Source organism: Carassius gibelio, chromosome B21 (assembly GCF_023724105.1).
Source record: "Carassius gibelio isolate Cgi1373 ecotype wild population from Czech Republic chromosome B21, carGib1.2-hapl.c, whole genome shotgun sequence".
NCBI lineage: Eukaryota > Metazoa > Chordata > Actinopteri > Cypriniformes > Cyprinidae > Carassius > Carassius gibelio.
The window spans coordinates 16,938,032-16,964,804 of NC_068416.1; the positions used below are offsets into that span (position 1 = coordinate 16,938,032).

At 37.9% G+C, this 26,773-nt stretch overlaps 2 protein-coding genes across 4 annotated transcripts; one reads left to right on the forward strand and one right to left on the reverse strand.

Moving 5' to 3' along the window:
• The first annotated feature begins 218 nt into the window (after window positions 1-218).
• Window positions 219-16,062, forward strand: polq (polymerase (DNA directed), theta). Its single transcript, XM_052587884.1, has 32 exons — window positions 219-715; window positions 1,037-1,142; window positions 1,231-1,888; window positions 2,355-2,537; window positions 2,730-2,860; window positions 3,048-3,204; window positions 3,290-3,398; window positions 3,497-3,710; window positions 3,824-3,965; window positions 4,048-4,194; window positions 5,324-5,536; window positions 5,893-6,035; window positions 6,124-6,322; window positions 6,400-6,542; window positions 6,640-6,833; window positions 6,920-7,044; window positions 7,146-7,389; window positions 8,955-11,488; window positions 12,260-12,397; window positions 12,493-12,680; window positions 12,787-13,027; window positions 13,310-13,503; window positions 13,612-13,740; window positions 13,823-13,997; window positions 14,074-14,188; window positions 14,281-14,399; window positions 14,527-14,711; window positions 14,877-14,988; window positions 15,073-15,197; window positions 15,273-15,414; window positions 15,491-15,594; window positions 15,685-16,062. The coding sequence occupies exons 1-32, from the start codon at window positions 654-656 to the stop codon at window positions 15,796-15,798; spliced, it is 7,785 nt and encodes a 2,594-aa protein (XP_052443844.1). The 5' UTR covers window positions 219-653; the 3' UTR covers window positions 15,799-16,062.
• LOC127985752 (baculoviral IAP repeat-containing protein 2-like) lies at window positions 16,063-25,776 on the reverse strand. Of its 3 annotated transcripts, none has more exons than XM_052587886.1 (9): window positions 25,550-25,776; window positions 17,958-19,517; window positions 17,763-17,862; window positions 17,608-17,686; window positions 17,475-17,523; window positions 17,124-17,366; window positions 16,786-17,040; window positions 16,504-16,545; window positions 16,063-16,362 (listed from the first exon to the last, which is right to left on the reverse strand). In XM_052587886.1, exons 2-9 carry the CDS (start codon window positions 18,943-18,945, stop codon window positions 16,169-16,171), a joined length of 1,950 nt encoding a protein of 649 aa, XP_052443846.1. In that variant the 5' UTR covers window positions 18,946-19,517; window positions 25,550-25,776; the 3' UTR covers window positions 16,063-16,168. The 3 variants fall into 3 exon arrangements, with proteins under 3 accessions (XP_052443846.1, XP_052443845.1, XP_052443847.1); XM_052587885.1 differs by lacking the exon at window positions 25,550-25,776 and adding an exon at window positions 22,958-23,160; XM_052587887.1 differs by lacking the exons at window positions 16,504-16,545; window positions 25,550-25,776 and adding an exon at window positions 22,958-23,163.
• Between the last annotated feature and the right edge of the window lie 997 nt (window positions 25,777-26,773).

A 26,773-nucleotide genomic window follows, 5' to 3' on the forward strand; every position in this document is an offset into this window, starting at 1 on the left:
AAATAGGAATCGTGGGAGTGATGAGAACGAATCGTTCAGTTAAAAGATTCACTCAAAAATATGATTCACTAACACACGCACACCACTAAAACCATAGAAAACAAGAACGCCATTTAAATACTGTTTTTTTTTTTAATGTTATATTTAAGGATAAAGGCGTGTCAATTGGCAGTTTTTAAATATGGTTTAGATTTTATTTTCAGCTAAAATGATATTGCATGCAGTCACTGGAGGAACCTCGACTCTGTAGACTTGTTTCTGCGGGACAGTTTAGTGTGCAAACACCGCGGGTTCTTTGATTTGGTTGTTTTTTGTTTTGTTTTGATTTCTTCGAATTGTCATTAAATATGAATTTACATCAACAGGACCAATGAAATATAATTCATTCAAAGACTTAACGATTCTTTTATGTAAATAGCTTTATTCTGAAAATGATAAATGCGAGTTCGTCTGGATGAAATAACAAGAGGAATGCCAGTACCGTTAATTTCTTTTAATTCATTTATATGAGTTTGTTTGTGTGGAGTGACGGGAGGTAGCAACACAACAGCTACCTTAACCCAAATATTTTATTTTATTTACATTTTCACTCAACCAAAGCATTGATTGTAAAGACATTACTAGTAACGTTAGTCGTTTAATTTCTAAACGTGATGACTACTTCAACGACAAGAAAGATTTATTTGGGACAGCATCGGATTGTAAAGACAAAGGGGTAAGATTTGTTGGAAATCTGAATCTGTGTTGATTGTGTACGTTTCCAAGGTTTTGTTTACAAACTTGGTTGACATGGAGCTTTTAATGGTTCACTGTTTAATCTTAACGCTTGAAAGGACTTTGTTTAATGTACACAAATAAGTAAGTGAGACTTTGAATGAGTTCCCGCTGAAAACAATAGCGTTTTTTTAGTGTTGAGGCTATAATTCCTATATTTAGCTTGATTTAACTACATGTTTTTGCATTTGTTTGTTTTATGACTGATGGGAGATGTAAATAATTGTTGTCACTAACTGGTAGTTTTTTTTTATTTGTGTAGCTTAATTATTGCAGATGAGAAACCACATAGACAATCAAGTCGCCTGCATCAAGCATGTTCCTCTGCAACGGATATATCTGAGAACAGAAGATATAATGAGCCTAAAGTATGTCTTTAATACTCAGTTTATATAATACTAAAACACTGATAAGTTTAGTTACACCAAGTGCAAAATTCACTTTTTCTATTTGAAGGAAAACCAGAATAAGCAATGGATGGCAGGAGACTCCACTCTGGCGATGGATGTGGAAATTTTACAAGCTATTGATGAACTGGGTCCAGAAGTCTTGAAATTCAAAAAAGATGAAAACTTTCAACAAACTGAATCAGCATCGCTTAAAAAAACCTCTGAATTTCCACAAAATATTTGTGAGCAACAAGTGCAAAATGGAGAAAACATCAACCCTTCAAGTCCAGGCTCAGCGTTGTCACCAACAGAGCGCAGAAGAACCAGAACACAAGCCAAAAAAGAGAACGACTGGAGGGATTTGGCCCAAAAGCTATTGTTCAGTGAAACCAAAAGGACTGAAGCAGGAGGACGGGCCCGGGGCCATGAGATTAAATGTGACAAGGAATATTCTTCACCTCAAAAGATCATCAACTCCATGAAAAAAACACCTAAAGTAGCAAACAGCAAGCAAAAGTTAAAGTTCAGAAGAGATACCAGCCCAAATGACTCTCTCAGCACCTCCAAGGACTACATTCTGTTCAGTCCGACTCATATGGCTGCTGCTAAAGAGCGATCCATGTTGCAGCAGCAGAGATCAATGAAAAACCTTTCAGTTTCTGTGCTAACCCCTCCTCCTGGACTGGATCTCAGTGTCCTCGGTGATGCTACACTACCAGATGCAGGTATATTTTCCACTGTTGCATTTAAACAAGGGACTTACATTTTCTGATTTTCACAAAAAGAAAGAATTGTCTAATTTCATCATTCATGTTATATTTATTCAGCTATTGCTCCCATCTTTAATGTTGTATGATCTCTCAGAAGTCATTCTAATATGCTGATTTGCTGCTCTAGAAACATTTCTTATTATTGTCAATGATAAAAACACTTGTATTGTGTAATAATTAAGTGGAAGCTGTGATACTTTATTCAGGATTCTTTGAGAACAGAAAGAACAGCATTTATTAGAACAATTATTTTCGTGAAACACACAAAAAAATCTTTTACTGTCAATTTTCATCAAATTTAAACTTTCTGACTCCAGACTTTTTAAAATTGTGTGGCATTTTGTTATTGAAAATAACAACAATAAAAAATGCTGGTATGTGAAATATTAATTCAGTTTTTGCTGTTTATTACACCAAACAGCAGAAAGCATCAAAATGGGACGTCCTGCGGACCAGTCAGACAAGCTTTTGCTCTCTAATTGGGGTCTCCCTAACCTTGTTCTGGAGAAATACCAGAGTCTTGGTGTTCAGAGGATGTTTGAGTGGCAGGCTGAGTGTCTGACCTTGGGCAAAGTGTTGGAGGGCCAGAACCTGGTGTATTCTGGTAAATAGCTGTTTTTCTTATTGTTTGTTGACTGCAAATGTTTTGTTTGTATTTAGTCTTGTTTTCCTGAGAAACAGCTCCTGATAGAATACTTAATATTTAACTTATTGCGATTATGTGATACTATAATACATGTAGTTAATTCATTTCTTTCCAGTTTAAAATGTACGGTTTTACATTTTCTTTTTTAAGCTCCAACCAGTGCAGGAAAAACTCTGGTTTCTGAGCTGTTAATCCTGAAGAGAGTTTTGGAAACGAGACAGAAGGCCATGTTCATTCTTCCTTTTGTGTCTGTGGCTCGTGAGAAGATGTTTTATCTTCAGGTTGGTTCCCATTTGATGAGTGCATACTGTATAAAAATCTCAGTTTGCCCACTGATCAAAGTTTGTGAGTGCATACAGTATCTAGATATTTAATAGTTGATTTCTAAATTTAAAATGTCTGTCAATATACAATTAAGAATTTTGTTGATGAGGTTCTACTAATTTTACGCTTGCCATTTTCACCCAGAATGTATTTCAGGAGGCAGGGGTCAGAGTGGAGGGTTATATGGGTAACACTTCAGCAGCCGGTGGGTTTTCAGCTCTGGATGTAGCTGTTTGCACAATAGAGAAAGCTAATGGACTCATCAACAGACTCATTGAAGAAGACAAATTGAATCTTCTTGGTAAAATAATTAAATTATTTTAAACACTTACATTTTTTACTTTTTAAGTTACTCTTGTAAAACAAAATTTTCACCCAATTTGCAGGAATTGTTGTGGTTGATGAGCTGCACATGGTTGGGGACTCAGGGCGTGGATATCTGTTAGAACTTTTGCTTACTAAAATCCAATACATTGGCCAAAAAAACACAGCAAGGTATGTGATAATGCAACGTTTGAGCCAGTAATCCTCCAGAAAGGGTAATCCTAACAATCAGTCTCTCTGGTCAAGATTAACCCTGTTTCTATTTTAAGGGGTTCTGTTCAAAATGCCTCTGCTGGTGTGCAGATAGTTGGTATGAGCGCCACACTGCCAAACTTGGACCTTCTTGCTCACTGGTTGAATGCTGAGCTGTATAGTACTAACTATCGTCCTGTGCCACTGATGGAGTGGGTCAAGATAGGCACAAATGTCTACGATGGATCTATGAACCTGATCAGACAGTTCACCCCAGCTCTTCCTGTAAAGGTCAGAGCCTGACACATTTGTTGGCATCTGAAAACTGAATCAAATTTTTGCATGACATAGAATGTACATGCTAATGTTAACTATTACAAGATAAGAAGTTAATGTGTCTGTAGGGAGATGATGATCACATTGTCAGCCTCTGCTTTGAGACGGTGCAGGATGGACACTCTGCACTGCTGTTCTGCCCTTCAAAGAACTGGTGTGAGAAACTAGCAGACAGCATTGGAAGAGAGTTTTACAATCTTCATCACAAAGGTTTACAGATTACAATATATCAAGTTGTATGCTTTTTAGTATTCCGGTACGCGTTATGTTTTTACATTGTTTGCTTTTGTAGAAATGCAGTCAGGCTCTGGAGTGCAGAGTATATCTCTGAATCAGGAAGGTCTCCAGGATGTTGTAGCTCAGCTCAAGCGTGCTCCTGCAGGCTTGGACCAGGTGCTCCAGCGAACGGTTCCCTGGGGGGTGGCCTTCCACCATGCAGGTACATGTGATTACATGATTGATTTTGTAAATATAACATTTTAATCCGAGTTTTTTATGAAGCTTTATTAACACTTTTTTCAGCTTTTGTACTTTTAAAAAAATTTTTTTTTTAAAGAAATAATAATAATTGAAGGGATACTCCACCACAAATTGTAAATTTTGTCATTAATCATTTACCCCCATGTTATTCCAAACCCATAAAAGCTTGGTTCGTCTTCGGAACACAATTTAAGATATTTTGGATGAAATCTGGGAGGCTTGTGACTGTCCAATTGACTGCCAAGTAAAGTATTAAAGACATCGTCAGGATAGACCATCTGTCATCAGTGGTTCAATCTGAGTTTTATGAAGCGGCAAGATTATTTTTTATAATGGAAGAAAACAAAAATTATGACTTTATTAAACAATTTTTCTCATCTGTGTCTCTCCACATCACAGTAGCTCCATTTTGGAGAATATGAGCTGAACGCATGCAGCATACGCTCTTCCATGTCAGCCGCACCACAAGGATGCACTGTTTTCGTTCAAATAAAAGCATTAATAAACAGAACACATATCCTTGTGGTGCAGCTGACACAGAAGAGCATATGCTGCTTGTGTTCGTTCAGTGGATATTCTACAAAATGGAGTTATGGTGATGCGAAGAGACACAGAGGAAACAAATTGTTTAATAAAGTTGTTATTTTTGTTTTCATTACGTACAAAAAGTATTCTCATTGCTTCATAACGTTAGGGTTGAACCACTGATGGCAGATGGACTATTTCTGATGATGTCTTTCATACTTTTCTGGACCTTGACAGTGTAATTTACTTGGCAGTATATGGGACAGACACAAGCCTCCCGGTTTTCACCCAAAATATCTTAAATTTTGTTCCGAAAATGAAATAAGCTTTTATGGGTTTGGAAAGTGATTAATGACAAAAAATTCATTTTGGGGTGGAGTATTCCTTCAAATAAATGATCCTACTGCTAGACAATAACTTAGTTAAGTAGATAATTTAAATAATATAAAATGTAAAATAAAATATTTAAGAAAAAAAACCCATAAAAAAGTAAACCTTTTTTTCATTTTAAAAAGATAAGGACATCCCAAATCTATTGTGTTTTCTTGTAATCCTTGTTTTAGGTCTGACATTTGATGAGAGAGATATTCTAGAAGGTGCTTTTCGTCAAGGATACATTAGGGTGCTAGCTGCCACCTCCACCTTGTCGTCTGGTGTAAATCTGCCCGCCCGTCGTGTGATTATCAGAACCCCTGTCTTTAATGGTCATTTGTTGGACATTCTAACCTATAAGCAGATGGTGGGACGAGCAGGCCGTAAAGGAGTGGACACTATAGGTCAGTGCTACATGTTTTTTCAATCTCATAACAACTGTTTTGTTAGAGATTTTTGAATTGTTCATTAGTATGCGTTTTGTGATAGTATATTATTATGTTATATATCATTGTTATATAATGTGTACTACTATTAAAAAAATCAGGGGCATATTGAATTGAACAAAAGTAACAGTTTTTGGCATTTCAGAATTTAACTTTGTTACAAAAAATTGTATTTAAAATATCCAATAATTCAAACAAATAAAAAAAAGTATTTCTTTTTTGAGGTTTCCACAACATTAAGATCCACAATCTTCCTTCAAAAATTTTCAAAAGTATTACAGTTAATAGTGATATAATGATCTGTGTTGACTCAGGTGAGAGTGTGTTGGTCTGTAAAGAGGCTGAACGTGCGAAGGGCATGAGCCTCATCCAGGGCACACTCAAGCCTATCAGCAGCTGCCTGGTGAAGCGGGAGGGTGAGGGCGTCACTACCAGCATGCTCAGGGCCATCCTCGAGGTGGGATTGTCTTTCTCCTCATAGTATGTTGTATGATACTGTATTGGTTGCATATGTACAGGATTTAATTTCATCATTTTGACTGAAGATCATCGTTGGAGGAGTCGCCAGCTCACCACAGGATGTGAGGATGTATGCTTCTTGCACTCTTCTCGCAGCCAGTATTGCAGCTGAACAGCCACGTGAGGAAGAAGCTGAAACAGAAGCTCGAAACAAGGGGGCTATTGAAGCCTGCATAGAGTGGCTGATGGACAATGAGTTTATACATATACAGAAGGAGGGAGATGGTAATTTATCAATAATTTTTTTTTGGTATACGATAGATGTTGACATTTTGATAATTTAATAATTGTCTGTCTCACAGTGGAGAGGTACTGCCCCACGCATCTGGGTTCTGCGACTCTGTCCTCATCTTTATCACCCCCAGAAGCCCTGGGCATTTTTGCAGATCTCCAAAGAGCAATGAAAGGATTTGTGTTGGAAAATGATCTCCATATCCTCTATCAGGTATACAAAACACATCAGTTTATAACTTTCTATTACATATTTATTCTTTATATTCAAAATATGAGTTATTAACAAAATTGTGTTTTGCATTTTTAAGATAACACCTGTGTATGTGGACTGGACTACTATTGACTGGTACCAATTCTTCTGTTTGTGGGAACAACTACCGTCTGCAATGAAACGGGTGGCCGAAATGGTGGGCATCCAAGAAGGTTTCCTGGCCCGCTCCGTTGGTGGCAAATTAATTGCTAAAACCGAAAAGCAACGCAGACAGATGGCCATTCACAAACGGTACTATGTATTTTCTTATTATAAAGTGCTTCAATTAATGTTTACAATTAAGTTGCTGTATGTTGATGTAAAAAAAAATTGTGCAGTTTTTTCACAACGTTAGTTCTCCATGAACTGATAAGCGAAGAACCACTTGGAGCTGTCGCAAAGAAGTACGGCTGTAGCCGAGGACAGCTTCAGTCACTTCAGCAGTCTGCCTCAACATATGCAGGTACATCGACATCTCTGTGAGGATGTAGGCACGGGCTTGCTTACTTGTCAATATAAGATAAACTATGGCATAGTAAAAAATCTGGCAACAATTTTTTTCAGGTATGGTTACAGTCTTCTGTAATCGACTTGGATGGCACAATCTAGAGCTGCTTCTATCCCAGTTCCAGAGTCGTCTGAGTTTTGGAGTCCAGAGGGAGTTGTGTGATCTGGTTCGTATTTCTTTACTAAACGCTCAGAGAGCACGTACGCTCCACAGCTCCGGGTTTGTCACAGTGGCAGAGGTGGCAAGAGCTGATGTTCCTGAGTTGGAGAAGGCCCTCAGGAAAGCTATCCCTTTCAAAAGGTAATGAAACCGAGAGATGATAAGCCTAAAATGTTTATTTTGTTATGGGCTAGGTGCACAAGATGGCGCCGGTGAGCTTCAGCGACGCGAGTGTGTGCGTACTTATTTCCGGTCTTGCGACGCTCGCATTGACTGTAAGGGAAACTTACATACGAAACTTGGCTAGATGTATATAATTAAAGATTTTCAAATTTAACAGCCGATAGTGGTATATCAAAAACATGGGGAAACATCCTCCCTATATTTTGCGTACCTCTGTGTGGAAATTCATCAAGATACAACGCGGAGATTGCTTTATTCTTCTGTTGATTATGCGGATCAGCGTCAGTTTCTTTTTTCAAACACAAACCTCTCAAATATGCAATACTTTTCATTTTCGAAGAGCTGGTTTTGTTCTGTTATGAAAGAGAAATGTTTCTGACTGTCAAACAAGACGCACAGAGATTTCTGATAAAGTGTTTTATTAACTTTATTTGATATAATTTATAACTAACTGTACAATTAAACGTAATATAATTATGGTAGGTTTGCCTTATATAAAAGATTGCTGTTTGCATTCATGTGTGTTTTTGTCTGTTTATTTGTTTTGTGAAAGATCTGCAGCATAAATCATTATCTGTCTACGAGTAGCCATTGTTATTGTTTTGCATTAATTATCAGATTAAACAGATATTAAAATTAGTCACGTATTTTTTACTGTGTAAAATAATCTTGTGAAAATAACTATGAAACAGACTGATGTATGTGTACAATTGAGAAATGGATACTTCTGAAGATAAATCGCAGCCCACCTCTCACGAGGTAAATATTTATTATAAAAAATAATAATAACAATGCAAACATCTTCGAGAAATAAGTAATTTGTACATTTACATATTTGGTAAGATAAAATACATTATATAGCTGTGTATACACACCATGAGTTCAACTTTCATTTCGTGAACAGTAGTGAACATTAGTGTATTTAATTCATTCACCGGACTGAAACATACAGGTTTCAAATCCACTGGCTCAGTTAACATTTGTAGTATAGTGATAATAGCAGTGTATATCTTATTTGCATATGAAGTGATATTATACATCCTGTAAACATATAGAAGGTAATATTTGGACTTCTCTGGTTCTCTGCACTGACTTTAAGCACAACCGGAAATACCTACGCACACACTCGCAAGACCGGAAATCCAAGATGGCGGAGATATGCAACTAGCCCATTCTTATGTTTGATAAGCTTTTTACTTACTGCAGAATGTGGTCATTTTAGAGATGTGTATCAGTTTTTGGTTGATATTAGTTTTTAATGATTTGATTACTAATTTTAAAATGATTGATTTTGGTTGTTTTTTTTTTATTTTTATTATCACCCTTCCTGTTGTTTAACAGTTACTTTAAGTTAATACATTATAATGTATTGTTTTATGTTTAATTTATTTGGAAATTAATTTAGTTTGTGTTATGGTTACCATCCATAACGGTTTATTTTAATGGACAGAATTTGAATATTTTTTAATCTATTTAATCTATAATTATTTTAAGTCATACTGTGATCATTTGAATCTCTGCAGCTCCAGGCAGGCAGTGGATGAAAGCGAGGCAGAGGCTCAAGAACGTAAGAGTATGCGCTGCATCTGGGTCAGCGGGAAAAAGGCCTTGACTGAAAGGGAGGCTGCTCAGCAAATTGTGGCTGAGGCCCAGCTGCTCCTCCAGCAGGATTTGGCTCTTCTTGGGGTGGAATGGAACCCAGCATCTCTCGCAACAAAAACCCAGCTAGATTCCCATTCAACCGAGGAATCAGCCAACGAAAAACCACTACCGTCTATGTCAAGGTGTCCAGAACTTGAAGAGGGGCAAAATATAACCAATGTGGACAAACAAAAATTGTTGGTGGGTGAAAATTCTGACAGTTGTTCCCATCCTCCTTTGAGGACATTAGAGATCACTACTAATTCAGAAAAGCCAGTGGATATTGACTCCGGTGTATCATCTGCTGACTGTCAACCTGCTAAAAAATGTGAACAGCAATCAAGTACATTGCATAAAGTTCTAAAATCAATAAATGCGAAAGACAAGGGCTGTCAAAATACCCAAACAGCTGAGTCATCGGATTGCTCTTCAAAATCACTTCAAAAAAAAATTGGACACAATACCTGTACAAAAAGTGCCTGCAACTCTGGCAGTGACCATCGTGTAAGTCCAGTTTCGAAACGTAGAAGGATGGATGTTGTGGACGCTGATGCACTACCCACAGTCAGTGAATCAAAAACACCACCTCTAATCTCAAAAGACCCTAAACTAATATCAAATGTTGAAGAACTTTGCTTTGATAAACCTGAAACTGATTGTAAAATAGATAAAGATAAGGTGAATATCCAGCCATTCACTGCTGGACTGAACCAAGTCATTGAGTCAAAAACTCACTCGTATGATCCAAAAAAGGGAGGAGAAACACAAAATGTCACTGCGAAAAAGTGCACATCTAAAACTAAACATTTAACTCAAAATAAAAAGCGAGAAACAGTTACTCACAGTTTTGGGACAACCAGCAGCAGAGATGAAACTGTCCAAGTTAAACATGATTTAGTTTGTTGTTCTGTGAAGCTTAGCAAGCTTAGCTCTCCTGACTTGTACACAAATGGAATGGAAGAGTTTGGTGATAGTTTTCAACTTGATACACAGACTGAAAAGATGCTTCAAGGGAATGATGGCATTGGTAATTTAAACATTCTCAAAGAAAGTAACAAACATGTTGATTCAGAAAGTGAGAGAAAAGTTATCAACAAGTCATCTTTCCTGGAAAATGTGAATCAAGACCAAAACAAAGACCCAGTTAATGGTTTATCACCTCATAAGATTGGCCTGGCCACTGAATTCAAACCGAAATATAACATCTCGCTTACTGATAGCCAGTTGGAGAATATTTTAAATTACAGTAACCAGGTTACTGAAGAAGAATCAAGTTCCAATAAACCTGCAGAGCAAAGGGAAAATCATGAGTCCTCTGATCAAATTACTGACAACAGCTTCAACCGGAGTAGCAGTTTTCTGTTTGACAGTCTCTACGACAACTCTATCTTGGATGCCATGGAGGAGGCAGCAATGGATCGAGACAACGAAGAAGAACAGGTGGTTGAAGCGCGTGCCAATTCAAACGCCTCTTCTCCAGAACTCATTCCGGAGAGAAGAGATGCAGTGTCAACGGAGGATCTGGAAGCAATCCAATGGGGGGAATCATCTTTCAATCTTTCAGAATGGGGAGATTCACTACTTATTGGAGAACAGTACCTTGATAAAATTAACAGTGCTGTCAAGGCTGGTGATGGCCCAAGATTGGGTGCAGAGAAGCCCAGTTATACAGATGACATTGTGTCTGAACTACATGTATCACAAAGCAATGAGCCTCTTTCAAGGGTTTCAGCTGAAAGACGCCAATTAAACAGTTCATCATTTCACATCAGCCCAGGAATGCAGGATATTTTTGACAAATGGTCTGATCAGTTTTTAACTCTATCTGAGATTCCAGGGCAGTCAAATTCAACAGTGGTGGAACCAAATGCTGCTGCTGCTGTTGTCGAAAAAGCTGTAGCCTCAGTTACAAACAGTGGAATTTATCAGGGAGGTCCAAGAAACTCAAAAACAGAAGATTTTGTGTTAGTTCCGGCCAAACCAGTGACTCACAATGACCTTGTTCCTCCCACGCCAGTTTCTGAACCAGTCACACCACGAGTTAAAATGACCACTTCAGCTATACAATCACCTCTTAATGTCACCAAGCACAGGTCTGAACTGGATCCAAATTCTATATCCAGTTCCCAGAAAGTTTATCAGTCTTGTTTGAGGACAAACACAGCATCAGATTTAGACATGTCTCTGGCTGATGAGGGCTTTATGAGGCTTTCTCAGTGTCAGTCACTTCCTGCTTCAAACTCCTGCAGTCCAGAAACATTCTCCATAATCGATGTGGCAAGTGATATAAGGCTTTTCCATACATTTATAAAGGAGTGGAAAACGAAGGACAGATTTTCTTTTGCTCTTGCCTGTGAAAAGATAGACAACACCTCGGTGCAAACTGAGACAGTTATAGGTGGAAAATTCAAAAAACGTAAGACTTTAGAAAAAAGTTGTTTCTTATATGTTTTAGTATCCCAATATACTGTACAATGTTCCCTCTAAGTCTTTATGATAACTTTTTATCCATTTATAAATCCTTGCAGAATAAAAGTATTAAAAAAATAGAATAGTATATATTGTAATACAAAATTTATATTTTGAATCAACACTGTTCTTTTTAACTTTTTATTTATCAAAGAATCCTGAAAAATATCACCGGTCTCAAAAAATCATATTATAATGATTTCTTATGGATCATGTGACACTGAAAATTCAGCTTTGATTTATAGGAATAAATAATATATAGTATATAAGTATATAAAAATAAAAAAAACTTGTATTTTAATTCCAATAATATTTCACTAAATTATTTTGTGAAATAATAATGTTTTTTTTATTTTATCAAATAGATACAGCCTTGGTGACCCTAAGAAACTGATTTACTGATTCCAAACTTTTGAATGGCAGTTTATACTGTAAAAAAGAAAAATGTACATCATATAGTTAAATCAGGGGTCAAATAAATAGAAATATGCACGTATATAAAATAAATAACACATCAAAGTTAAAAGTTACACACTATTTTTGTGTGTCCACTGTACAAGTGTGGTATAAAGATTGTTTTTGCTCAGGCGACCGAAATGTCCGCCCAATAAAGAAAAGTTTTGCTCGGCAAGAAAAAAAATTAGAGGGAACATTGCATATAAGACAATGTAATATCCAGATATTATCCAGTTTATAAACTTGTGTTATCTGTTTGAAGCTACTACCCCAGTGAGGAAAAGAAAAGATGGCTTCTTTCTTAAGGGATATGAGGATCTTGTTGTCATTGGCATATCTGTATGCTGGGGATCAAAAGATGCTTATTTTGTGTCTCTACAAAAGGAGCTGTCAGACACAGGTAGGAAACATGCCATTGTGAACTTGTTAACCAACTTTAATGAGCTTGTTTCATTGAATGCCTCTAAACCTACTGCTATTCTTGTCTTTTGACAGATATAAGTGCCAGTCTAGCTCCACCGCCTCTTGATGAGACCCTTACAGTTGAGGAGCGACTGAAGCAAATAAAGTGCTGCTTGGGAAAAGAATCAGCTGTGATAGTCTCTTATGATTTCATTCATGTTTACAAGACCCTGCTACTTGCATGTGAGCTTGCTATGCGTGGCACATTTGAAGACCCAAAGGTTGGTTAGAATACAGTCAGACAAAAAAAATAAAAAATAAACATTCTGTTCAGAGTTTGGCAGGGATAGGATTTCTAACTATGTTTAATTCTTTGTCCCTCACTAGATTGCATGCTGGCTTCTGGATTCAAGCTCCAAAGAGCGCACTCTCCACAACATGGTATCCAGCTTTGCTACTGAGGATCTCCTGATGCTGGAAGGAATTAGTCCTGGTCAGGGTGTGCAGAGTTTAGGCATCTATGGAGATTCCAGTCAGCCTGGACGCTACAGAGCTGCTGTTGAGTCTGTTCTGGTCTTCAGAGTCATGACGCAACTCAACTGTCTTCTTGAAAAGGATGGTTTCTTAGGTAGAAACATAATTTGAGCCTCTGGATTTGTCTGTGTCAGGGGTGTCCAGTCCTGCTACTGAAGGGTGTCCTGCAGAGTAGGAGCTCCAGCCATTCCCTACACTTACGTGAAAGTTTCTAGTAATTCTGAAGATCTTGATTAGCTGGTTGGGATGTTTTTAATTAGTTAATAAACTCTGCAGGATAGTGGCAATACAGGTGCAGGATTGAACAAACCTGGTCTATATTTGAGTTGGTGATATAGATACTAATTATGTGATGTCTTGTTCTTTTCTTTGCTAGACGTATTCAGGAAAGTAGAGATGCCCACACAGTACTGCCTGGCATTGTTGGAGCTAAATGGAATTGGGTTTAGTGTTGCTGAATGTGAGGCTCAAAAACATGTGATGCAGGCCAAGCTAAGTGCTCTTGAATCCCAAGCTTATCAGCTAGCGGGACACAGCTTCTCACTGACCAGTCCAGAGGATGTAGCAGAGGTTATCATTATTTCCATTCAAAATAATAATGGCCTTATACATTTACCCACATAGAAATTCATTATCCTGTATGAAAAACTTTATAATTCTCCATCTCAACTTTTACAGGTATTGTTTCTTGAGTTGAAGCTGCCTCCCAATGGAGATTTAAATGCTCTAAAGAATAAGAAGACGCTGGGCTACACTAGGAGAGCAGGAGCCCGTATCAAACTTTCCAAGCAGTTCAGTACAACTAAGGTACGTTCCAGTGTCAGCTCTTTTCTTTCATTTAAACTTATGGTATGTACTTCCTGAATACACTCTTTTCTTATTTCATCAGGATGTTTTAGAAAAGCTCAAGCCACTGCATCAGTTACCAAGTGTTATTCTTGAGTGGAGAAGGATCACGAATGCATTGACAAAAGTGGTTTTCCCCTTGCAACGAGAGAAGAAGTGGCACTCACTTCTGAAGATGGACCGAATACATCCAGTTTCACAGTCACACACTGCCACAGGTGTGGAGCGTGAAGAATTACCCTTTAAACTTTATATATGACAGAATTTGAATGTTTGAATCTTTCTCTCACATAGGTCGCGTGAGCTTTACTGAACCAAACATTCAAAATGTCCCTAAAGATTTTGAAATTCAGATGCCAACACTTATAGAAGAAAGTCAACCATCACAGAATGGTGCAAGCAAAACATGGTACCGTCTTATATTTTCCCACTTTTTTATTCTATATACCAAAATACATGTGTACATATTTAAATATATACATTTAAAATTGTTTATTTCAGGGGTAAACGATTAAAAATGAACCGGCAGTTGGCACCCCTTTTAAAGGTATCAGACGAATCACCAGAAAAAGGGATGCCATTTTCTGTCAGCATGAGGCATGCTTTTGTTCCTTTTTCAGGTATGAAACTATTATTGAGAGGTCTGGTTAAAGAGGGGATAATTTAAATGGACATCTGTTTACTTATATAAACATTATTTATACCACATTTACATGCTTTCTGTTTTAATCTTGTACCTGTGTTCAGGAGGTCTGATTCTGGCTGCTGACTACTCACAGTTGGAGCTCCGCATTTTAGCTCATCTGTCCCGGGACAGGCGGCTCCTCCATGTGCTCAACAGTGGTGAAGATGTGTTTAAAAGCATAGCAGCAGAGTGGAAAATGGTAGACCCTGCTTCAGTTGATGATAATATGAGGCAACAAGCCAAACAGGTATGCTACATAAATACATATGTTTTCATGTACAAGCATTCTAAAATAAACTTTAAAATTGTAAATTACTATACAGTAGTAATTAGCACATTAATATTATCACTTGCCACTGATTATATTGAAATTGTATTTTTGTCACTAAAATCGTAAACATTTTGTCAATAGATTTGTTATGGAATAATCTATGGCATGGGAGCAAAGTCACTTGGAGAACAAATGGGCATCGATGAGAATGATGCTGCTTGTTATATTGAGACGTTTAAATCCAGATACACTGGTAAATTATTACAATTTATAACTGGTGCCTAGTCCAAAAAAAAAGTGTGAAATAATGATAACTTATTTCTTGTTTTTCCATCAGGCATACAGAACTTTCTGCGTGAAACTGTGCAGAAATGTGGGAAAAATGGTTATGTGCAGACGTTACTTGGAAGGAAGCGTTTTTTGCCTGGAATAAAAGACACAAATGTTTACATAAAGTCTCACGTAAGTCTTCACGATTCCTCCATTAGAATATACCTGGAGTGGAATAAGTGTTTAATTTCTGTCCTCATGTTTTAGGCAGAGCGACAGGCAGTAAACACAACCGTCCAGGGCTCTGCTGCTGACATTGTTAAGTTAGCAACCATCAACATCCAGCGCAGATTGGAGGCAGCATTTCCTGGAGTTCCCACATCACATCAACACCCTCCAATCAGACTGAGTATGACCTACTTCATATCACAGCGTTTTCACTATTACATGTCAGATGTCAATTTAATATATAATGTTTTGCTCAGGTGGTAGGCACAGAAACCAGTGTAGACCCTCTCGAGGAGGCTTTTTTATACTTCAGCTGCATGATGAACTAATCTACGAGGTTGCAGAGGAAGATGTCATTCAGGTAATTGGGAAGACTAGTCTATTTATTGCATGTACCTTGGACTGTAAGCAAAGTTCAGTGGTGATAAGTCTAACGGTATTGTTTTTACAGGTTGCACAGATTATGAAGCGAGAAATGGAAAGTGTTGTGAAATTGTATGTTAAGCTCAGAGTAAAAGTCAAAGTGGGACCAAGCTGGGGTAAACTTCAAGACCTGGACATTTAAAACAAATGTGTCCTTTAATCTACTCTTAAATTACTGATCGTGATTAAGAATTACTTGAATCAACTCTTAAGACACTAAATGTGCAGATGCATTTTTATATATATATATATATATATATATATGCAGTGAATGTTTTTAATCTGAAATAAAATTCAACAGATGCTATTAAGTTAAAGAAACTTGAAATGGAAATATTTCTGTACATTGTTTTTAAGCATTTGTTGTAGACAAGATTTTAATGAATTAAAAAGATCAAGCATCAGGTATTTGTTGAGTTTCACGATTTTATTGTTTTACTCGTATAGTTTTAATTTAAATATTTTTTTCAGATCAATTTATTGTTGATTTTTTACTTGTCAAAGGGTTTATTTTATGATAGGAAAGTACGTACTGTCCCTTTGACCAATCCTCTACATATGGGGCACTTGCGTAAAGAAGGTGCACACTCTTTGCAAACCACTAAGTGGCCACAGGGGATGAAGACAATGTTGACCTCCTTGTCCATGCAAACTTTGCATGTGCGCTCCTCTTGAAGTCTCCTCAACTGTTCCTCCATAGGCAAATCTGTGAACATAATGGAAAAAGTCAATCACTTTATTCAAACTCACCGTTTCAGAGTGGGATCTAACTGATTCCCTTAGTGTGATGGCTAGAGATAAAAAGGGGCAAAATCAAAAGAAAACCTTTTCTCATGTTTGAATATACCTGAAAGATCTTGACTCGGTGATGCAGCTTCATTTGTCTGGGCTGAAATTGCAGTAAGAACAAAAAAAATAAAAATTGGTTGTCAATATTATGTAGTGATTCTATTTGTTGTGGATTTGTCCCTGCTCTTTTTAGGATCTTTATAAAAGGCATCACCATTTTTTTAAGTGATTCAAGTGTTCCTATCTACTGGCCTTGCAGTTTCACACTGACACAGACTAACAACATGTAACACTGAAAATTTACAGACACTATCTCATATCTGATTCATATATTACATACCCATCAATTCTCTCAGCAAGTACACATCATTCTTTTTGATCCAGTTGCGGAAAACCTCTGCTGCAGCATTTCCTTTTGACAGGACTAAATCAATGAGCTGCCCTGTCTGCTGCTTGACTGAAGTGCAGTTACGAACAGTGTCATACTCCTTCTGTGAGATGACATTCTCCTCCAGAAGATGATCCATTAAGCTCTGGACACTTTTTAGACGCTGTGTCAAAGCAGCATGATGTTTCTTAAGGAAAGTAAAACCATCTGTAAAGAAACACACTGAATGTTAGATTCCGTTGAGTCAAACTCTGGAATCATCAGACTGAAAATACATTTTGTAGAAATACCTGAAGCCATCTCCTCAGCAAGAAGCTCTCGCTCCTCTTCTCTCTTTTCATCTTCTGCACTTAGTAAATCAGAAACCAATTCTTGAACAGTTTTGTAATTTTCTCCACTTGTGAGAATTTTGCTCTGGACTGTTTGCTTCACCAGACTACGTTCGAATCCCATCTCTAACGCTGACTTAACCACGGGATTGTTCATCATCACTGCATCTTCTGAACGGTCTTCTCCAGGACCCAGGTGTACAACTACACAGTTTTAAAAAAATAAAATTAATGAATATAAAACATGACAAATACTGACTAAATGTAAAGGAAATTAATATCACATGAAGGTCAGCTCAATAGAAAACTTACCAGGGGGATCAACAAATTCTCTTGAGTTGCTGTCTCCATTAGTCAAAAGCTGTAAAATGTAAACAAGGTGAGAAATCCATCAGTGTACATTGTAATGTTTGAATAACAAATGACACCAGTATTTTTACCATACTTGTTCAAATAGTCTTGGAAATCTTGCTTGAATCTGATGAACAAATTCTTGGCCCTTTTCTTGCAACAGGTATTCACATCTGGAAGAACATGCATGCATAATTAATATTCACATAATATCATCATGGGACAGAGAATCATGCCACTTTTATTTACCTTGGAAACCACTTAGCATGTTCTACCCATGGATCATCACCAGACTCCCAACATCTGAGTCCACCATCGCAACAAAAGCACTTCACGTCATCGTTACGACCTACCAAAACAAACAGAAAGAAATAATCCTAAGCATGAGGATCTAAGCACAATAGTTAAACTTTGAATGACTTGTAATGTCATCAAGACTCTTACCAACATAGTAAAACCCAGCTTTAGCCAACTGGTCTGGTCGAACAGGTATTCTTGAGGGCCAGTTGACAAATGTTAACAGCCGTTCTTCGCACTGTTGCATTGCTGAGTTAGATACATTTGAAAGGCCACCACCAGATAACGGTACGTTATCTGCACGGTCGCCTCGAACAAAGCGACAGTTGGGGTAATGCCTCTGGTGCTCAGATACTGCCCGGTCTCCTGGTTCCCAGTTGCTAAGCTGGCCGCCACAACTGAAGCAAGCTACCCTGTCACCCTGGCCAAGGTAGTAGAAACCAGCTTTGGCGAGCTCAGCTGGAGTTACTGTAGCAAGAGTCCAATTCTGAAACGTGTCAAGGCGATCTTGTTCCCGACGCATACTGGGATTGTGACAAGCCGGCGGTCTCTGGTGAGACACATCCTCCACTCCACGGGAGGAAATGGGACTGGAGGGTGCCAGGTTACTGAATCCCATGTTTAGGTAACCCACCTGCTCCTCTGTTTGGCCTGAAGATGATGCCGCAGTGGTCGACACTCCTGTGGTTGCAGGGGCAGACAGCTGCAAGATGGCTACATTGCGAAGTGGGGAAAAGGCTGAGTGGGAGGACGAAAGGAGATTTGCGGTGGCGGGTAAACTCTGGATGAAGCTGCAGTTGGGAGACAGCTGTTTGTGGCGCTCAGCAGGGCAGTCGCCAGATTGCCAGTTGTCAGCCGTCGCATTGCAGCGGAAACACTGGACACGGTCACCTACTCCAGTGTAATAAAAGCCTGCCCGAGCGAGACTCCTCTCCGTCACTGGCGCAGTGGTGGGGAACTTAGCATATGTGGATATACGAAAGAGTTCTGATGAATTATCATACTGTAAATCTGCAGGGGCGCTATTGCGACACAAACCCCTCAGGAAAGCACTGTTTTGTATAATTTCCATTTCAAAGAAATTGGGGAAAGAGAAGGGGATGTCCAGCAGAGAGAAAGGCTTGAATACCCTCATAGCATCTAGAGGATGAACTGTGTGAACAAGACAAAAAAAAGACTACACAAACATCTAACCCTGCATGGTGGGAGTAAAAAAATCCTTTTTATCCATGTCTTTAAAACATGACTCGATTACACAACAGAAGGGTTTCTTCAAAGAACTGGTGATGTGCCCTGAACTAAAAAGTTTTATCATAATGTGATACATAAAACAAGCCACATCAAACAAACAGCTTGGTTCGATGAACAAGATGGATGTTATGCGATTCCTCCAGGGCAGCTCTTGAAGCTCATCCTGTGTCACAAAAAAATACACCACAACTACACTGACCAAAAGACATTTTTGACTGAAAAATTATGGTTTCTTTGGACCTTAACATATAGTCAATATGAAATCCAACATAAAAACAAAAAATATGACCACAGGATGTGCCCATTCAACCCTTTCTCTCTGCTGGATACCCCATGATGGGTGTCTAGTCGTCCATGACAGAACACATCATCTTATTGAAAAAATAAAATGAACTCTTGAACAGATAAAAGGTCAATGCAGGAAGTATGTGCTTTCTTCACCTTTAATGAAGGAACCTGAAAACAACACATAGAACCACATGATTAATTTACAGGTCTAAATTAATGTCTTCCTTTTCCCAGCATAGAAAACATGAAGGGTACAGTTAACTTTCAACAGTTCTGCAAATCATAAAACGAAAATGTATAATATGTTAGAGCATGAAACAGAAGCTGTGATCATCTTTTCTTTTCTTATTGTGAAATGGCATGGGCATTCAACTTCGGACCTGTCCCAAATGGCACCATTCATGAGCATTTGTGGATCATAGAGTGTCCCATTTCAGGTTTCAGTAAAACCATTTGTGCCTTTGATGTGCACTTCTGCCAAGCACACAATGAGACCCTGTCCAAAATGAGCCTTTACTGTCTTCCTCAGTCCACACATTTGAGACATAATTGTATGTCTACTTCTACCAGACAGTCAAAGCAACATTACTACTGCGGCATTCGCCTTAGTGTGCGAAACGGCATCTAAAATGAGAAGAAAGGACTTGGTTTCATCCTTCGGGAATTGAGTGGATTGTTGGAAGTTGGGGTGTTGCTTACAAAATGGAGAGAGATCTGAAAGCCATTTTGCAGTTGGCTGTGAGGGGATTTCTGTCCACTGAATTCACCTACGACACCCTAGTAGGGTTGCACGAATATGAAATGTTTTTTTTTTTTTTTTTTTATAATTGTCCATTTTTACCTTGAAATTGTACTTGCGATTATTAATTACGATTATCCCAATTTACATTGAATGATGTTTATACCATTGTTTGAGGCAACTGCATTCCGTATTTTTATATGAAAATAAACTAGATGAACACTCTAACTGAAAAACTGTGTTTTTCTAGTTTTAAGCCTCAAATGTCAAATATACATTGCATTGGTTTCTTCTTTAAATGATCAAAAAAGTAAATATATGAATGGTATTATAGTGTTATACTAAAATTATAACAAATAATCTTAAGCACAGCCATAAGTGGACTTAGAACGATTAGTTGTGATTAATTACAAGACAGATTGCCTGAATGACTGAGCACATCCTCCATCAGGTCCATCATGCTGTACGTAGGATTGACACAGAGTGATCAAAAAAGTGGAGTTTTTTTTTTCAAAACGGAGTCTTTAAACGCCTCAGATGTAAAGTTATTCGCTATCAAAGTGACGCCAAAATGAATGGGAGTCAATGGGAATGCGAACGCAAGTGAAGTTCTGCTACAAGATGGCGGCACCCGGCCGACTTCAACTTCCAGTCGACTTCCTTGCCGCCTGGTTGAAATCAGCGAATAACTTTACATCTGAGGCGTTTAAAGACTCCGTTTGTCCATTATTTATTTCTAAAGATACACGACAATGTATAAAGGGCTCAATTACCTTCTATGTTACATTATGGCCCCGTAGAAAAAGTTTTTGTAAAAATAGGCTAACGATTGTGTCATAACCACTCGACTCTCTGTCGCATTACCGTACAGACAGGAGGAGAAGCTCGCAGGCAATTAACTTAATATGGCGTACTGGCGTTACATTTTAAAATACTTTACAAAATAATTAATCAGAATACTTACTCCTGCTCACTCACGCCAAAGAACTCCCCGCTCAAGATGGCAGTTTGCACGCACAGCAAGATTTACATCTGTCAGACAGGTTGCTGACGTCATCAAGCTTAGTTTGAGTCTGCGCGTCAGAAACGGAAGTGCTAAAAAAACGCTAAAAATGGGCTTCACTTGTCTCAACTGAGTTCCAATTTGGTCGCTGTGTCCATTTCTTTTACAGTTTATGATTTTAACATGGCCATCTCTAGCGGCCAGTCGAAGAATTGCAGTTTTAGTCACTTCCTTGTTGAGAAGGGTATAACTGCAGCCTGGAGATCTCCAAATAGGGACGGGAACTTCAAAATGGGGTGGGAGCTCCAAAATGGGGCGTGGCTTCCTTCCACTGAGAGACAGGTGCATGACACGCATGCACAATTTCCCCCCAATCCACTTCAGTGCAAACTCCGCGTCACAACTGATTCTGAAGTTTTTATTGGTTGTGTCAGTTAAAGTGTTTCGTAAACTATGCAACAAAAAACGCTAACCCCTAAACCTACCCAGCACCTTACCATTAACCAGTGAAACAGTGAATGGCGGGATTGGCACTGAATAGTGTGGTAAAGAAAGTTGCCGTTCAGGAGATCAACAGTTAATAAGATTATGCGGTATGAGACTCACCGCGCAATGGAACCTTTTTAGTTACACCCAGCATCACTACCCCCTCCTAGCCTGCGAATTTCAGGCCTTGTGACGGCCCGTTGCTTTGAATAAAACTAAAGTAAAATCTTTCCCCTCCACTGGGTCGTCTCCTGAGTGATTCCTATTTAAATCATGAAGCAGAGGTACAAACTTGAGTCCAAACACCACTGTCCACAAGCTTTGGCCTCTGCTCTCATGGAGAACATTTATTTATATAGCATATTTTATTTTTAGATGGACTAGAAACTATTTATTTATAAAGTTTTATCTTGAAATGTAAGTCAGTAACAATTGGCTGAAGCCACAGCCAATGGTTAAAGTCTTTGCGAAAGGGGACCCCGCCCCATTTTGGAGATCTGCGGTCTGCAGTTATACACTCACTTGTCCTTGTTGGCTTCACGAGAGAGAGCGGGAGGTTGCCGCTCGATTTTACCTCACTGCAACGTAATTTTTCGAAACGATAGTTTTCAGTAACAATTGGGCAGGTTTTGTTGTTTGTTGTGCTCGTGGACTGCAGAGATGATTCGTTTTGAAGGGGTGGGGAAGTTAATGTTTTTTAATTAAAGATTACTAGGGCACATTAATAATAATAAAAAAAGAAGTTCACAGATAAATTGTTTATAATAAGCACTACAGTATTACATTGATTTAATGGTGACTTTAAATCAAATAACGTAAAACATTGACCTTTCATCAGAACTTATGGTTTTATGGAACCAGCCTTGTAAGCACTGATTATCTCTATTATAGATCAGTGCTTGTAAGTGGTATTTGTTGGATGACGATGACTGTTCGGAAAATTCTTGAGTTTTTACCACTGAACTAAATAATGTTCTCAATTATAGATAACGTTACTCAGTTTCTACGCTTTGACAACCCTTTGTTTTTATATTTGTTATCTTCCAAGTATTCCATTTAAAACACACACAAAAAAATTAAATTATAGGATTAATTTATACCTAAGAACAGAACGCAAGTTTACGACTCATAAAACGGTAGCCTAACCACATTGTCATCCTGTATATCGCCGGTGTTAATTTCTTAGGTAGCGTTAACATTTTTTGTCAGCAAGAGCGCAGCAGAAAGCCTCTCTTCCTTGACGCTGCCATTTCATCGACGACTAATTGTATCGTACCAGACAACCAGTTATTCTGTTTCAAGGCCAAAAACAGTCTATACAACACTTCAAATGTAATCAAATCTTGATTAAGACCAACGGAAAAAGACAGACCGACTCACCGATGCTAAGAACAAAAACGGATTTTGTTCAGCACAAAATGTCCTTTCTTCTTAGAGCAAGAGCCGGAAATGACGTAATACAGTAACTGTCGAATTTAAACGAATTTAAAGTGCAACAAATGTTTTTATTTTTTAAAGGTTAGATATTTATAATGTTTTTTTTCTTATACGGTCTGTCGGGCAGTAGTCACATATTTATTTCTACATATTGTGTGTGTGTGTGTGTGTGTGTGTGAGAGAGAGAGAGAGAGAGAGAGAGAGAGAAGAGGCAGGGTGTAGGGCGAGGCTTTTCAAATACAAATGCTCCGAAAGTTAAATTTCTCGACCGAATTCCGTGTCAAACCCACACATCCCCGTGGGCGTGAAGCTCTTCCAGTAATGTCATTATTAAGTAAAACATTAGGCTTGTTTGTTTGAGATTCGCCTCACTTCGTGTGAAATGAAGGCGAGGGTAGACGGCTGCAGTGAGGGGAGGAAGGAAATAAGCTCAGTGAAGACGGACCTCTCGAAGTGGAACTGAGACCTACGAGATCAAAGGAGGATATCGCGTTATTTAAATTTCAGTTATGTTGTTTTATATTAAAATAGATATGATAAACAAGACATTCAAAGTGATTGTTATTTAATTCCTAACGAAAGGCGTATTTATCATCTGTTACTAATACATCTATTCGTATATTTCCATTATGTGTTTGACTTAATGCAGCGCTGCACAGACTGATCAGCGAGTTCCTGCATGCAGTAGGGGGCTGTAGTATCGAATTACATTTGCTTCAATAAAAATGAACGAAACTTTATCAAACTGAATGTAACTTTTTCAGAAACTATCAAAAATATGCCATTACAAAAGAAGAAAAACACAATGAAAATGAAAAAAATTTACTCAGTCGCACAAATTTAACATGCTCTTCAAATATGCTTCATTCTTTGTTAATGTTTTTAAAAGATTTGTTTTCGCTAATCCTAGATCTACTCTGATTGAATAGTGAGCTTTTGATGGACAGGTGCTCTCTGTACAGATGTCACTCAGTGGCACACATATTGGAAAGCTCTCGCGGTTATTTGTATTACTAAATATGTAAATAATATTTGACCTTCAATCATCTCAGTCTGTAAAAATGAGCTCTTGTCCTTCAAGGCAGCTTGAAGTAACCTTGTGTTACTGAATGACAATAATAACCCACAAAAAACTGTAGCACACTGTAACATGAAAAACTTGTATCGATGTTATTGGTTACTTCAGTAACACAAGTTTAATTCAAGCTGCCTGAAGGACAAGCAGAGGAAGACGATGCCGCTCCGTGTCTCCTGAGAGATCATCTTTACAGACTGAGACAATCGAAGGTCAAATATTATTTACATGTTTAGTAATACAAGGCACGACGTATTGCATACAAATCACCGTGAGAGCTTTTTTTTTTTTTATTAATGCAGAGAACAAAAACATACAAAAGTATAAACATCACATAATATCAACCACAAAAAAACAACAAATAAAGAATAAAATAGAACTAAAGAAAAGAGGGGCAAAATCAAAACAAAATTACCATATTTTTCAGACTATAAGTCGCACCTAAGTAGAAGTCGCATCAATCCAAAAAATACGCCATGACGAGGAAAAAAACATATATAAGTTGCAATGGACTATAAGTCGCATTTATTTAGAGCCCAGAACCAAGAGAAAACATTACCGTTTACTGCCACGAGAGGGCGCTCTCTCGCGGCTGTAGACGGTAATGTTTTCTCTTGGTTCAGGTCAAATAAATTTTGATAAATAAGTCACACCTGACTATAAGTCGTAGGACCAGCCAAACTATGAAAAAAATGTGACTTATAGTCCGGAAAATACGGTACACAAGATCAAAGTCAGAGCAAGTTCTAACAGCCCTTATAGCTTTCTTATTAGTAGATACTGAGATTACATTCAAATAGTTTTCCATTTCTTTTAGGAAAACAGAGAAGACAGGTTTACAGTTGGAGAATTTGCATTTGTGAATGTGATTTTATTAATTTAAAAATTTTCATAAACAAATTTAAATTAATAACAAATCTGATATTTTAGTTTGTGGGATCAGAGTCATAATACCCATATAATGTTTTTTCATATGTACTGAGAAGCCTGGCAAAATTTTACACTTGACAAACACACCAATATACTCCCAAAGTTGCTGAGTGTAGGGACATGACCAAAATAAGTGTACAGTTTCTTCAGAACTCGAACAAAAAGAGGATGTAAGATCAATGTCAAATTTAAATCTTTGTATAAACTTCTTTACAGGGTAGAACCTGTGTATGAGCTTAACATTTATTTTCCTTTGTCTGTGAGAAATAATTTTAGCTTTTTTAAATAATCACCAAGATGATCCACCAACAAGGAGGATTACCTCATAAAGCACATTTACTTCAGTAAGGTTTACAATAAATTAAGAATAAAACATAAAATAATTTCCCTTCACTATAATATTTATTGAAGGATCTCTGAGGGTGACCCACTCATAATCAACTACAAAACTAAAATAAATATATATAATTATATATAAAAAATAGTAACCCACACTTGAGTGGACAGACTCAACTGATTTCTTTACTCACCAGCTAAGAAGATGGCAGGTGTCAAGAGGTATTAACAGAAAAAAAATTGCTCTAGTCTCGAGTCAGAACGTGAAGATCAGCACCGTGTTTGGTAGTTGCAGAATGACTCCAACCGAAACTACGGGACTTTCCAGCCGCCTATCATATAAAGCTCCATTCAGCGTGGCGTTTTTCAGTTCAGTCCTTCAGAGGCTGGCTGAGTAGACTCATCCTCAGCATTACACGCTAAAATATGGTACTGATCATAAATCAATTTTTATGATTTGACTTTCTATTTATGCAGGCTAATCACAGCCGTCGACAGTCTCCCAGTGGCTTCCCAGCCGGCATTTCAACGTTGAAACAACGTCAGATACCATGGTTGAAACAACGTTGAATGACCTTTCGATTTTGCAAATTGGATCAACGTTGAAATCGCGACGTTGATTCACCGTCTTACCTTCATCACGTGTGAATTATCATCGTTCTGCAGACCTTGTTTGAACGCTGAAGGAGGTGTTGATTTTGAAAAGTTAATCAACGTTGATAACACGATGTTGTTTTACCGTCGTACCGTGCACCATGTATAAATACACAATGGTATACTATGTTCAATTAAATCCTAGTTTGCATTGAGATCAACACAGCACATGATAAAGGCAAATCAAGTGACTGGCAGCAATGGCTTTATAATCAACTTCAATAAACTACCACATGCTCAAAATTGTAAAAAAAAAAAAAAAAAAAAAAAAAAAAAAAAAAAAGTTTTATTTTGGAAACATACTGTATAAAACAGAAAATAATCACAGACTTCATTATGCAGAGTAGGCATGGATGTATTGTTAAAAACATGTAGTAGAACAATCCAAATACAATCATATTTGAAGGTTTTTGTAAAATATTTTTGCATATAAATGCATATTTTTTTGCAGCACTTGTAAGACAAACCCTTAGGACTAAACTAGTTGATCTTTTATTTTGGTGGAAAACTACAGTTTTTGTTTTAGTAATGTGTCTCACTACAAGAGATGTGTACATTTGTGCAGTGAAAATGTGCTGCACAGTTCGAGAAGGGAACCTTCAACCAGGGACGCTGTAAGGGGAGGGAAGATTAGGACAATGCCAAGGGTCCAGCATTACAGAGGGCACCTGAGGGGGAGGGGGGGTGTTCTAACGGGAACACCCCCGGACTGTGTCTTCTTTACCGTGGGGGATGCAGAATGAGATTTCTACCACAGCGGACTC